Genomic DNA, 15,385 nt, shown 5'->3' with positions numbered 1-15,385 from the left:
CAGGAAAGCATGAAAAAAATTCTCATTTTCCACAGTACCTCATTGCTTTTAGTTCTGTGTTTTAAAGCTGGAAAAATGTTTCCTTTATATTCACAACATTTTATGCTTCTCTGGATTTCAAGCCGTTCATACAAAGCAGCATAAACAGACTGATATTCGGCAAATATATAAATAACTGTGAATTTTTAGAGGCATGGTTCATATACTTGTAATTGTTTTTATTGTAGTGTTTTTATTGCTTGAACAATCAGACATTCCTTCCAAAAGTATAAATTCCGGCAGCGGATCTACCTTCATTAAGAAATGATAGTAACTATTAAAGGAAATATAGCTAGCAGCAGATGAAAGAAAAAAATCAAATAGTGTTTTCTGTATAATTGCCATGCGGCCTTTTTAAATTTAAATTTGAAGGCTTTGCTTTAATCATTTCTAAATTATAAATGATTTATAGTTACTAAGTCATATCCTAATTCAAATCCAGTTGTGTAATTCCGTGTTTGTCAGACTTACTGTTTCCTGTTCAATATGAAAAACATGATATAATACAAGATTAATTTAATTCAGGTTTTTTTTTTATTTGATGCTTGATAATTTAGAATTGAAGGTGAAACATCTGTCACTGTCTGTGTTGATTTAATGAAGATTAACTCTGGTTACATTGTCAATATGTATGTCCCCTGACTGTTGTCCAATATTTTACATTATGACAATTGTGCAGTTACTTCTGGCTGAGGTTGATTGACTATTTAGCAATGATTTTTTAATGATGTGCTATTAAAGAAGGATAATTTAATGGATAAAGCCTACTTGCATGACAAATGATCACAAAAAACTGAAACTTCTGTGTGATTATTAAACAGGACTTGTCTATATATAGTGACCTTTGAACGGTTTACTGTGCATTTTTGGTGATTGTCTTGCTGACTTGCAAAAACATTTTCACTTGTAATGTCTCCTCCAGGATTTGTCTGTATTTGGCTCTGGCCACCTTGATTTTTAATTGACATAGGCTTCCAAGTCCTGTCCATCCATTTCTCCATAACCATTGTGGAAAAATGAATATCTAGGGGTCACTGTAAACCCGGAGAGTGTCCTAGGAATCATAGGGTGCAAGGCAGGAGACTCCCTAGGTGAGATGCCAGTTTATCACTGGACACACATTCCCACGCCCAGTCCATACCACTTCACCTCAGTTTATGTTTTTGGGCTGTGGGAAGAAACCAGAGTAGCCATAGGAGAACACAGGGAGAACATGCAAGGTTCACACAGACCAGAACAGGGGTAGAAACTGAACCAACAACCCAGGAGGCCACAATACTTGATATAATGCTGCAATCAACATGACTGATGGAATGAGTGAACTTCAGTTCAAATCTTCTGCTCTTTTCCTTAAACATGTTGCTCCTTGTGAAGACTTTTAGCCGGCATGGTGTTAATTGCTCAGCATAAAGGTAACAACTTTACATAAAGGGTTTTTCAACAAACCTGATGGAATTTAAGTAGAAAACTGTTTTAACAGGAAGTTTGTGTCAATAACATGTGCATGACTTAGAATTTCCTTGAATTCTAGACTGATGTTTCTTTAGGTCAGTCTTTGTGCATCTGAATTGCTCCTGTGTTCATTCTGAAGCCGCAGTATAACACTGACCAGTTATTTGATTTTCACATTAGAAATATATCTAGATTGTTTTCTTTTCATGTCCTTGCAGTCATAGCTTATGTTTGTACAATTCTGATCATCCGGATCCCATTAAAGTCACAAAGATAATGTAATATTGCAATTCTCTGCTATCTGATTCAAGGTTTTATTGTCATCGTGTTACACACAACGAGATCATGTCAGTGACTGAAATTGTGCTGAAATTCTTCCCTGAAGTGTTGCAGACATGTTTAAAATTTAGCTGCAACGGATCTTATTCAGACACAAATACATAAAAACATACACTATGGATATCTCCTTGTCCTTCCTGCTTCATTCAGGGGTCAATATAAAATATATACTTTCCCTCTCTAGACATACAAATAATTCCATCACTGTGTCTTTGAGATCATCTTCACATGGTTCTGTGTAATACAAAAGGCAACAAGGCTGTCTTATCATGCTCCTCTTGCATACAACGAAAAAGCAGCTCAGATCTGAGATACACATTCACATTCCCTCTTCAAATTTTGCTTATTTACCTCTGCAGTCATCTACCCTATGGCTAAAATAGCTGATCAGAGAAAGGATCCAGACCAAAGAGCTATTTGTGAGCTACGCAGTGAGTTTTGTCATATTGTTTGTGATCATCTCTATTAGTTGTTCTGCATCGTGACTTAATATTGACGGTCTGATCTGTGCCTTTTATTATTATGCTGCTATAGCTTGGGGTTGTTTTTCGTATTCGGCTATCTTTGCATCCGTATTATTAAGCTGTTAAGCAGGATAATACACAGCCATTTTTTCCTCCTCATTTTCTTGGCTCCCATCTTGCCCTGAATTCTCATTCAGTACCCAGATATGAGCACCTGATCACTGTATGAATCTGTATGAATCTGTACGAAGGCCTGGTTCAGTCTGCTAATAGCTACTGAACTCATTTGTTTCTACTCAACCATTGTCCAATGTTCTATCTGCCTTCTGACCAAGTCCCTAGTTAATAACAGAATTTATAAAATGACTCTTGCAGTATGCATTTGCTATCTGTTATATAAACATTTACAAACAATATTTTTCAAATTAGACTGTTCGGTTTTATATTCCCTTCGGAAACTAGTACAAATTCCTTGTGGCAAATTTCATGAGAAGATCCACTCATCTTCTAAGCATTTATCCTGATTGGGTCACAGGGCGTCTGGATGAGATGTCCTGTCAAGGCGATATATTAAGGATATTTTGATTGTGTATGTTTTATCTGTTTTTTATTATTTTTGTGGATCCTCCCCCACAACATTAATAAACTGGGTTCGAGTCTCCACCCTACATGTAGATGTCCTCCCCATGTCATTGTGGGGTTTCCTTCAGTCCCCCCCCCCCCCCGGGTCCAAACCCCTGGGACAGAAGATAGATGGACAGTTTTATCTGCAATTAAAAATCTGCTCTTGCATATAAAGTATATTTCTAGCAACATTGTTAGAAACATGCTGTCGTTTCTACTTCCAGTTTTCTTCCAGTTCTGACCAATTAAAGATATTCAAAGATATTCATCACAGTCAGATCCATAAGTACAATATAATATTTATTAAGGATTAGGCAATAAAAAAATACAGTCTTCAGTTTGTCAGGGAAATAATTATACAGGGATCTCTTACCCAGTCTACTCTTATGCTGGCCGTCATATGCTTGTGTGTAATTCTTAGCAACAAGGATTACAAAGCACAAGCAAAGCACACCTGTAACTAAAAAATGGCCGTTTGATATACATTAGGGAGCTTTTATCCCCGTTAAATGAGGAAATCTACCTTTGCTATGGGAGAGATTTACCTTCCTCCCATCCGGGGGCCACAACACAATCTCCTGTCTATGTGTACTCTAAGCAGAGGGATTTCAGCATGGATGGATCGGGGCACACAGCCAATTAGGATACAATCATTTTCTCTCAGTGTGCCTGCAGCCTAATTTTGGACTCCCTTAAGATTTTAAATTGGCAAGGTAAACTGATTAATAAAGCCTGGTAACAATTCAGTAACATTGCAATTTGTATACAGACACTGCCCTACTTACGAACTTTCAATTTACGAGCTTTCAGACTTACGATCGCACCTATGTTTTTCTGCGCGCCTATTCTGCCTAGTACGACTCCTGGCCGCTACTCCCGCCACACAGCAGCGTAGTGTGCGTACTCCCAGCATCCTAGTTCTTTGTACTTGCGTATACCCTTAAAATGATATTGAATAACGACTTATGAACATTTCAATTTACGAACGGCCGTTCAGAACGTATCTCATTCGTAAGTAGAGGAGCGTCTGTACTGTGTAAGTACATATTGTTACCAGAGATGCTGAGTGGTGCAAAAACAAGCTAGAGAACTGGCATCTAACAGCAGCATTAAGCAACATAGCAATGTCTCAGCACATGCAGGGCGCACTTCTCATGTTGCGCAACCTCTCCCATGATAATTAGGTTCTTTGTGGACTCATTTTAAATCAGCAACACATTTACGCTACAGCATTAAAGGTAAAGTTAGAGTTTGGCAGAACAATCATGCAGAGGACCTCCACAAGCTGAAGCGACGTCTGCTGTTTTCAGCCAGACTAACATGACTTTTGAAAGAAAACAAAACAGAACTGGAAATATCACTGTATAATTTTCGCATACAGGCAGTAATAGTTCATATTAAGCAAGTTAAATACTCAATGAACATGATCACATTTGATAGATAACAATGATCCAAGTAGAAGAGACGTACAGGAAATACTGAGTATATAATTGTAGGTATCTACATTATGTATAATCTTTTCAAGTATTTACATACTGCTGTCTGAACGCCAGCCCAAGATTTCCATGTATATAGAAAATCTGCAGTTCCAGTGCTTAGGGCCAATTGGCTAAAAATAACGACGACAAATCAGGAACCTCGTTAGACAGATAATGAAGGAGTCTCATTTTGGCTGTAGCAAACAATGATATCATGTGAATTCATTTCACTTTTAAGAAGTAACCCAGGGAATGAGATCAGCAGGGAGTCTGCCAAAATAGTGCCACTGAAATATTAATGTAAATACAGAAATTAATAGTTACATAGGTTCATAACTTCTATTTCACGAGTACTGCATAAAACCATACGGTTTATATATAGGAAAATCTTTTCTGCATATATATATTATTGGTAATTTACGTATTGGTAATATATTTTACAAGCAATACTACACTTGAGCTCATGTCTTGCATACAGACAGCTTTTATCTATGACATTATTCTTCGATAAACATGACCTCTTGAGCTTATTGCTTAGTCACTCAGCATCTTACACTCCACCCGCATGCATTCACAGATGCCTAGGAACTGAATTTTATTAAAAAGTAGGCATTTTTTTATGTTATCCAGTATGGGCCAGGTTGGAACTATGTGGTCCTACTGGTTGTGTCCAAATGCTCTTTAGTTCCCTCCACAGTGGCTAGTGTCCAGATACAAGAAAGAAATGGGCATAAACTGTAGAGAAATAGACCAGTGGAGACATGCACTACTCTGAAAGCATAAAATACATAAAACATTGTTTTTTTAAAAAAAAAAATAGCTTCAATACATATTTGTGCATTATTTTCACATTGGTCTTGTTTAATCACTGAGTCTTTTGACTTTTAAATAAACCTAAATTTAATTTTACATTTAAGTTAGCTTAGTGGCCTTGGGAGTGTAAAGGCAGGCCCATTTCCACAACCAGGACCAATAACCGTCATGTGATTTAAAATTAGAAAATTATATTTATTCTGTTACTTTTCTGATTGACAAAATTATCTTTCATCTTTTCCATTCTGTGTCTTTCTGTCAAACATATAGCTGTTGCCTTTAGGCGAATCTCATTACCCTCTAACTTTTTGCTAGTAAGAACTAAAATAGTACCATGTAACTGTGATTTGATTGGATGATTGTTTAGTAACTAGCTGTCTGCATTTTCAATTAGCTGCTGTTAAAAAAAAATTGCAGCCTGTGATCACCAAATCATTCATATTTTGTGCTCTGATACTAGCATATTATGGATACTTTACACTTATTTATAAGCCCCTGACATCACTGGATTCATATTTCTGCACTGAAAAATAAAGGATCTGGGAAGGGCTACTTTGGATTAAATACCTCCCGAACATTTCAAATGGAAATTGTTTCTGCCTCCACAAGTATCTGTTAGCATGGATGAATAAACTTGATGTAACATTGTATTCTTGTCTCTTTAAGTCTATCTAGTGCCAATATTTTTGTATTGACACAGCAGCAGGTTTTTGAAGGTCTTCTTGAAGGTCACGTTGCAGAGTGCGTAGCAAGCCGGGTTGATGGTGCTGTTTACATAGCACAGCCAGTACCCAATAGCCCACACTGTGTCAGGGACACAAGACTGGCAGAAGGTGCTGATTAGCACCATGACGTTGTATGGGGTCCATGTAATGATGAAGGCCAGAAGAATGGCAAAGATGGTCTTGGTAACCTTTTTCTCTCTTGCTGCCATTTGTCTTCTCCTTCTAACTTGGCTCCTAGCTATGCTAGCAAACTTTCGGACCACAGTTTTTGGCCGGTTGAGTGGAATCGATTTGTTCTGACCACTACTTGATGGAACGATCTCGATGGCAGTGATGCACTCATCCCCTGAATGTTTGGTGATTATTTTGATCTTGGACCATCGAGAGTTTGGGTTTGCTTTAGTTGAAGGCTTAGAAGCAGTGGCCTCGGAAGAGGCCACGCTGCCCAGCTCCTTGGTGTCTTTTGGTGTAATAATGGCTGTGCTAGAGTCGTTGGAGCTCTCCTTTTCTTCTGGCTGGATGTTGGAGTCGGCCTTAGTTGAGACGGACTCATCTATCTTGCCATTTTTCATTGTGTCACTGCTAGACTCCAAGTTGGGCTTGGAGGAGATGTTGTTGTTCTGCTTTAGCACATGGCTTTTCTGAAGATTTGTAGACTTGAGGGCCTTCTCATTCTTGGTCTCGTCTTTCTGCTTCCTCACACGACTCCGGCTGGCCAGCGAGATGTGAATATACAGAATTGTCATGATGATGACAGGCAGGTAGAAGGCGGCGATGGCCGTGCCGAAAGTAACCACAGGGTTGGAGAGGAACTGGATGTAGCACTCGCCCTCAGGGACTGTGCGTTCCCCAACAATGAACTGCCAGAAGAGGATAGCTGGAGCCCAAAGTATGAAAGAGAGGATCCAGGCTGCTGCAATCATTAATCCAGCCATCTTTGTTGTTCGTCTTGTTGGGTATGTTAGGGGCTTGGTCACACAGAAGTACCGGTCAAAGCTGATGATTAGCAGGTTCATGACTGATGCATTGCTGACCACATAATCCAAGGCCAGCCACAAATCACAAACTACAGGCCCTAAGGGCCAGTATCCCTTGATTATGTAAACAGTGTAGAGGTTCATAGAGAAGACCCCAATGATAAGGTCTGCACATGCCAGACTGAACAGGAAGTAGTTGTTGACTGTTTGAAGGTGCCGGTTGACTTTTATGGAAAGCATGACCAAGATGTTGCCCACCACGGTGACGAAACTGAGTGACCCAGTTACAAGGGCAATGAAGACCATCTCCATGGTTTTGTATTGGCCTCCTGCTTCCTGTACATCAGAAGTGGAATCATTGCTGGCAGAAGTACCACAGCCGAAGCTGGAAAAATTGGCATTTCTGGATATGTTGAAAACAGAGCCTGCAGAAAAATAACAGAACACAAAATAACAGCTTAGAAAGGTATGAAAAAATCGGTTTCATTGATTTTTTTTTCATTTTTTAAAAACTTTTTATATGGTTTTATTTCAAATCAAAATAAAAATTCGAATTAAGCTATTTGCAACTTTTTAGATAAGATCAACACGTGACAATTTTTTGTACCTTTTAAGACGGTGGAAATGACCTTACCTTTTGCAAAAGGGCTACCCTTGTATCCATTATGTTATAGATTTAGAATTAAGCTATTCAGCATTAAATTTCTTTGCAAGCTTATTCGGTTTCTTTTTAAGTGTGTAAAAGTACATGTTGATTAGCAGCCCGTTCCTCATAATTATATTCTCCTTTGTTCTCGCTTATCAGTTGTCCTCTTTGTGTCTGCATCAATTTTAGGGAGATTAAGACATTAACAACTTTGCCTTTTCTTTAATGTCTTATTTGGTTAATTCAGAATTTATTTTTCTTTGGTTTTATTGACCGATGTCACAAATCTTCTTGTATCAGAGCCTGCAGTAAGTCGTTTTTAAAGCATTTTTTAAATATTAAAAGTTAAATGGTAAATTTTTTATTTCCACTATTGAATTTACTGATGTTAAGTTTGTGTGACAAATGGAGTTTCTAAAAATGCATACATCGATACACTGCTCTCATATTACAGGTGACAAGCAAACTATTGATTGTCTTCTTCTAGGAGTATCGTGCTACGAGTGCTGTGCTTCTTTTGGCAAATAATTAAGTCGAAAAAGGAAAGGCATTTCAACACATTTCATCATGTCCTATTCAGTAAAAAGCATTTCTCTGAGGACTTCGTAATGCAAATATGAACCTTGGAAAATTAAGATGTAGTTATGGTACCTAAAACGGTCATTCATTCCAATAGCACATCTGTTACAGTGTTATTATTACTGCACGTATAGCTATTTTTAATTTCCACTTCGCCATACATTGTAAACATTATTCCTTTATGAAAATTACATTTTCATTATGTTATTGTATAATAATATAATGAATTATAAATATATACACAAGTCTGAACCAGTTGCAACTAAGGGATAGTACTACTTTGCTAAAAAGATGAATGTATCTGTGTATAATGTAATTAATGTAAAGTAATTAGTATACATGTTGTATACATGCTGACTAATGCTGAGTAACAACACTAGCACTGGTCACAGAGCACCACTAATGCATGTGCTCCCCACATTTGTGGGGGCTGCAGTTGCCATAAGTGACACAAACTATCAAAAGTCACTCTTAATTCAGGCTTGAGTTCTTGCTTATTGTTTTCTCTTTTTTGACTCTGGCAGAAGCTGATTTTTCATCATAGAAAAAATAATATATTCTTTTCTGCGCCTAGCTGACAGTAATATCAGCGCTCGGGCTTCTAATGCTTGGGTGGGATTATTGTGTGCTGTCAATTACGTCCTGGTTTAACTCAGTGGAAGTCAGTAAAGTAACCAATGGGAAGATGGTTCACCCTGCTTATCTTATCCATCACTTTTCATTACCAGGGATGTAGCACTGTGATGATATCTGTAAATATTCGACAAATGGTCTCTAACACAACAACAAAGCACATGGATCATGACTATTAATAAATTATTAACTGTAACCTTTGAAATCCAGGAACCACTGGCCTCTGTCCCATCGTGGACACAGGTGCTAGAGAAGGTTCACTGTCAGCATGGAGCCTGATAGCACGTCTGCAGTTTTATTTCCTCTAATGTCAGAAGACAGGTTAGAGGCTGTTCTCTTCTTCTTAATGTTGCGAAGGAATTTAAGAGAGACTGTGAAATGCATCATTTATCATGTATGGAACAGAAGAGGCCAGCAATGTAAATCACGGCCTTCATCAGAATCCGCACATAATTATTCAAAGAGTAAAGTAGTTCTCCGTGCCAGCTCTTCACATAATGGTAGATCTCTGATGACAATGAGGGATGATTCATATTATAGGCTGGACAATTTCAATCTAAGAATACTTGCCCTGAAAAGTGCATCACTCCCACCTGAAATCTTTGGCTTCGCAACAAAATAAGTTATATGTTTTATAGCTGTAATTCAGAGATCCAGTTTATTCAAAAAATTGTTCGACTTCACATTGTGTATCCAAGCTGAAAGTCCATGGTCACTATACCGATTCAGTGCAGTTTAGGCTGGTTGGTTTAGGCTGGTTGGTGTAGGCTGGTTGCTCCCCTCATTATGAGGATACAGTATGTTCATTTCACTGTTCCCATCTTGATAATAAATTGTTTTTCTGGCTATAGATTTTGTCAAAGCAAAGACAAAATTCAGTCCCTTTAATTAGTACTTCATGTTTTTATTAATGATTCATTAATGATACATGTACTTATTTGATTCAGGTGGACAAATTAAAATATGGCCGTACAATATAAATAATGAAAATGCATTCAATTATTTTACCAAAAATAAGAATAGTTTCATAATGACATTAGTTTTATCAGTTCTGTTTCAATAATATATATATGAACTTGTCTTATGTCCTATACAGAATCAGAAATTGCGACTTGGATGGATGGACAGACATAGTTGCTGCAATATATATGCTTAGATTTCCTGGAAGCTTAAGATCTGCCCAGGTAACATGTGAGTTGTATAAATGGCAGCTATTATTTATCTAGATCTATGTTTGATAATTCCTTGGAAAACAGAGAGGCCCATTCAGTAAACAATGTCTGAGACAGCTGAATTATGATCACAGCTTATAGTATGTGAAAATCTGCAGCATCTCCCCTGTTATATGTGTCATCTCTAAATCTGGTTTGTCTTCATTATTCCAGCAAATGCTGGAACGGTAGCTCTAATGAGAGAAGATCTGACTCTCAAATGCCAGGAGTACACAAATAGCACGTCACTAACTATATCGTTATTGTTATCATTTCAATTTGAAAAGAACACCTTTTATAGACTGAGTAACTCCACTGCACAAAGTCAGGCTGTCATACATGTCTTCTGTTGACATTGAGGATGATGCTTTGCTTCATACTTTGCTTCTCACACTATGCTGGAACTCTAGCCTAGAAGAACCATAATAGCATTTGTGCAGTTGCCCAGGAGCGCAACGTCCCAGAAGCACACTAAGTCAACCCCCCCCCCCCATCCCATTCCGCAAATTAACACAATTTAGTAGCTAACATTTTTAATAAGATTGCATATTGTGCATATTGTTCTTTTAATATAGTACTCACTGAAAAGCCTATGTAACGTCTATTTCTGAGTTTCAATAGCCACCAATTAGCTTTGTATCTTTCTGATGTTACATCACGGGTGCTGTTGCTCATAGGTACATAATACTAAATAGTCCAGCCCTACCCAGACCCACGACACTGGGGATGTGAGCCACAAGGCTTTCCCTACACTTGAATGTCCCCCACAGTACCAATAACATCTATCAACTCTACTAGGTGAACCATTCACCTTATACCTGCCCCATACAGTGACTGTAATATAATCCCGCTCTTTAGCATAGGGAATTTAAAGACAGGATCCGATGGATTAAAATGGTATTGTATATTCCAATAGGGCCACATCTCTAACTGAATTATCTATATTCTGTGCAAGAAGGGGAAAATCAGGCCTAAGATTATCCCAATATAAATATTATCTCAGAGTGAAATAGCATGCAGGCCCCCCCCCATTAGCGAGCTTTAGCACTGATTGTACCATGAGGTAAATAGCATAGTAACTGCTACACAGTGATAGCTTGCCTGTGGGGTGGGGGGAGGGGGCTGAAGCACTCTTAGCACAGTTAAGGAAAAAAGAAACAGCTGGATATTTTTTAAATCAGTATGTGACTTTTTCCAATCTGCAATTTATTTTAAGCAATAAAACTGATTAATTCACAGTGCAATAACACCTTGGCCAATAGTAGACGCCTCTCAATAATACCATTAATATACTTTTGAAGAAATCTGGATTTTGGAGAAATGGAGCCTTATAAAAATAAATGAGGAGGAACAACAGAATTCTATTTGAATTATCATAATAAAATGTGTTGCTTTCAATCTATCATTTTCCCTCTCCTGAATGACTGATGCCATTTGGATTATTTAATTAATGCTTTCAGAAATTATTAAATGATGTCTTTCAGTAAACTGAAATCCAGTGTACCTCGGGTGAGCGTGACCTCCAGCAGTACCAGAAGGGATAGTCATGTGACCTGAGTTTATTTTTATTGGTTAGTTCCACCTCTCTCTAGTCCCCTGCAAAATGTATAAATCGGTGTGTTCTGTTTTTTTTCACCCAGAAAATCTGCAACTACAGGTTGACGTCAGTCCCTAGACCAGAAATCACCCTGTGATTTAATTCCAGGTTATATCCCAAAACATGTCAGCTTTGTTTTTTTTTTCAAGTTTTGTGCTTATGTGTATGTTGTGTTAACCCAGCCCCGCCCTGCTCCTACCTTTAAAATAAATATTTTCCTTGCTGCTACATTATTCTATTCAATTTTGACCCAAGAGCCTCTCCCTCAGTGGAATAAAGATCCTTTAATAAAATAACAAAATTGTGACATTACAAGCAAGTCCCCAGCTAGGTGCAACTCTCAACCTTGTGTTCCAGCGATGATTATTATTTCCGCTTTCCAAAGTACAGGTTTATTACTGCTAGTTGGATGGATAGGAAGCAAGTGCCCATGACAAGATTGAGTGTGGTTTGCAAAATAATTCCAATAATTAATAATTTGGGCACCCCCAGATAACATCTCCTAAAATTGTTCATAAGTACGAAATCATCAGGCTCTCCAGGAGTCTTCTGTAGAACTTCCAGGGTTCCAGTGGAGATGTTATTTTAATCAGAGCTCTCTTTCCCAGCTGTTCATCGGTATACAGGCACCTGGTGCTTCTATGGCGTACAGTCAACTGTAGTTTCCCCTAAAACTATTTATAGCATATTGGTCCCTTGATAGGCAGATGTGGAAATCCAGGTCCAGAAAGTAAAAATCCAACATTTTTATTGTCATTGAGCCAGTTAAATACTCTTTATACTCAACTGGTTGGTTGAAACAGAATTTTGGCCTGGATTTTTACTTTCTGGACCAGAAATTTCGGATTGGATGGAGGCTGAGGCAAGTTCCTCCATGTTTATCCTTTCTATATCATCCATAGATAACACCAACTTTTGAATAGCATCCAATGAATGTATAACCATTCCAATAATTCATCTGTGACACTGTATACTGTGCATTATGAAAACGTGAATTAAACAATTGTGTTTGATTCTGTCTTAGTGGGACAGTCCTGAATCGTTTATGTCACAAATGAATCATTACAAAAAATACTACATCCAAATTAGGTCTAAGGGCTTAAGGGACGGTGTCTATCACTTTTTCTAAAAGGTCAGTCTCTGTGTGGTTTCATTCTCTCACTGTTATATGGTATAAAGCATCGCAAAAAGAGGATATGAACTTATTTAAATGTTAATGAGTGTCTGAATGATGCAGTTTCTATGTGAAGGGCACCTGTCACACTTTATTTCACAAGCGACATGCTTCTCATTTTGACTATGCATCTTTGATCACCAGAGACACTGCCTGTAGCATGTCTGCTGTGTCACATGGCACTTGAGCAAACGGTCCTGTTCCTCTCTGCAGTCGCTCTGGAGTCTCTCCAGAGCCACTTGTCCAATTAATCAACTGTTGCCAAGTTAATTAATCTAGCAGGATGGGATGTGTCTAAATGATGGGGCTCATCACATAAGTTTTGGCCCAGCAGACTGTGAGAATGATATTTTTTTTTCTAGTATGGATGAGCTTATTGGAAGGGGTGGATACTAGTGACCATCGTTAGCATCTTTCACATATACTGTAGATACCTTATTTGTATTTGAATTGAATTAGATGATAATGATTAATTCTGTAGGCTTTTCAGTGGCGAAGCCCTGCAGTCAGAATGCTAATTTGTAGGTCTACTTACATTATGGTGGTAGTTGCTTGCATTTCAATGAAATTTGAAGTTACTTGTTTAAATGAGATATCATGTAAAGCCATACGACTAGTTGTACACTGTTAAAAGGGCCCCACCTTTGTCCAGATGTCAAGAGCTGAAAAAGCGGAATGAACCACATCTGTATCTATGGATTTATCAGAACTGACGCACTAGCTGCGTCCGAACTAATCATGCACGTCACTTTTGTCAAGTCCTTAAAAGAGATATATTTATGTTCTGCAGTCTTTACGATATTGCAAAAAATCATACCTCCTTAATTTGCAGTTAATTAATTTAGATAGACGTTGCATGGTAGAATGTGATCTGAAAAGTTTTAGTTAACATTGCCAAAACTTGGAAGTAGATTACCAGAAAAAGGCGCAGTGTAGAGATTTTGTTCAAATTAAACTGCTGTTAGTTGAATGTGTTTCCTGGTAATGATATTAGCTCTAACATTATAAAACGGAAGTGATCCAGAATTCCATTTTAATGAATTTCGGTGATATCCTGTAACCTTCCAAAAACAGGGTACCCTGTGTCGAATATTTCTTCACAGCGAAATACGCGTATTTCATTGAAATTTGCGAGAATATCACGCCATATATTAAACTGCGATCGAGCACTTTGTACAAATAATTATTTAACCATAACAACTGCTAAGTTGCTAGGCTAAATAATTTTACGATGAAAAATGGTTCAAGTGTATGTGATATGAATTAAGTATTTGGAAGGTCTGGAATTGTTTACACTGATAACTCATGGTAGTTAATTATTGTAATGCACTGTTTTCAGGCGATGATGTAATAGAGTAAAACTACTTAATGTTAAAGTGCACATAATTCAGGTAAATTACGTATTTTGGCATTGTGGCTCTCCAGAGCAGTGTTAGTAAAAATGCTACTTTTTACGATATTAATTCCGATCGGAAGTATATTTCCAAGGATGTAGACTGTTATGTCAAAACTTGAATTATGAATAAGCAACACATTATCACCTTGAACAACCATTAAACGAACATCTTATATATTTCACCGCGCAAAACGACGGCTTTGGTTGGATCTTGGTGCTCTTAGTTATTAGTCATCTGAGCAAAAGTAAGGTTCATTTGTAACTTAATTACAAATACTAACTAACATCTAAATTGTATTAATGTGTAGGTCTAAGTAAACAGCCGATTTTCGATCAAACGATCTTTATTTTATTTTTTTGTCCAATTCATTATAAATATCAATTTTATAAAGCTGGCAGACATGCTTATGCGCAACTGTCTTTGCGAAACCTGTGAATAGTTATTTAACTGTGGAAAAGTGTAAATTAACCCAATTCTATTTTCTGCGTTGAGCATGCAGCCTACAAAATACAAAGACCAAATTTCCAAACTTACCAGTGAAGTTGCAGGGCGGAAGCCCATCAGCTGCTGTGATGTTGAAGCTACTCATATTGTATGGCTGTTCCGTGCTTAACCAAGAAAAAAATCCCCATCTAAGAGGTGCACATCATGAGTGACACTCATACCAGCGTTTATTATTTCTGTCCACGCATCTATTGTGTTATTCGTTTGCATTGGAAAGCTTTAATAGCCTATTGTGCCTGTACTTTTCACTAATCACTATTACGCGTTGTTTTTTTTTGTGATTAAGAAATCTCAGCACTCAAATGCTTTTGATGAGAAGACAGTTTAAACTCTACCAGATGTGCTCGTCATCTGCACACATCTGATTTTTTAGTTTACTGGCACCAAGGCAGCGAATTGCAGGTGATGTCATAGACATGTAACCAATCACAAGGGAGCTGCTGGCGCTCCCTCTCTTCCAGAAGCGCCGATCGAACCTGAGCTTTGTTATCCAGCGAGGGGCTGGCAGATTATGTCGCTTCAATGCTGTTGGGCATCACAAGTTATTCCTCACATTAAAGGAGAGGATTCTGCACAAGGATTTCACATACTGTATATATAGTGAAATTCAGGTTTTAAGGGAGTAATTGATTGAAACTTAAATTTTGGCGCTCATATGAACTTTATAGGTCTAGTGGTGTTTTTTTCTGTAACGAGAATGTAGTTTGCATGCCCATTCCGATAAACCGGCATT

At 37.8% G+C, this 15,385-nt stretch overlaps 1 protein-coding gene across 1 annotated transcript; it reads right to left on the bottom strand.

The window, feature by feature from the left end:
- Positions 1-3,199: 3,199 nt before the first annotated feature.
- LOC111858217 (muscarinic acetylcholine receptor M4-like) lies at positions 3,200-15,013 on the bottom strand. Its single transcript, XM_023839779.2, has 2 exons — positions 14,683-15,013; positions 3,200-7,336 (listed from the first exon to the last, which is right to left on the bottom strand). Exons 1-2 carry the CDS (start codon positions 14,735-14,737, stop codon positions 5,877-5,879), a joined length of 1,515 nt encoding a protein of 504 aa, XP_023695547.1. The 5' UTR covers positions 14,738-15,013; the 3' UTR covers positions 3,200-5,876.
- Between the last annotated feature and the right edge of the window lie 372 nt (positions 15,014-15,385).

Source organism: Paramormyrops kingsleyae, chromosome 11 (genome assembly GCF_048594095.1).
Source record: "Paramormyrops kingsleyae isolate MSU_618 chromosome 11, PKINGS_0.4, whole genome shotgun sequence".
Classification (NCBI taxonomy): Eukaryota; Metazoa; Chordata; class Actinopteri; order Osteoglossiformes; family Mormyridae; genus Paramormyrops; species Paramormyrops kingsleyae.
This window is presented reverse-complemented; position numbering and strand designations above follow the sequence as displayed.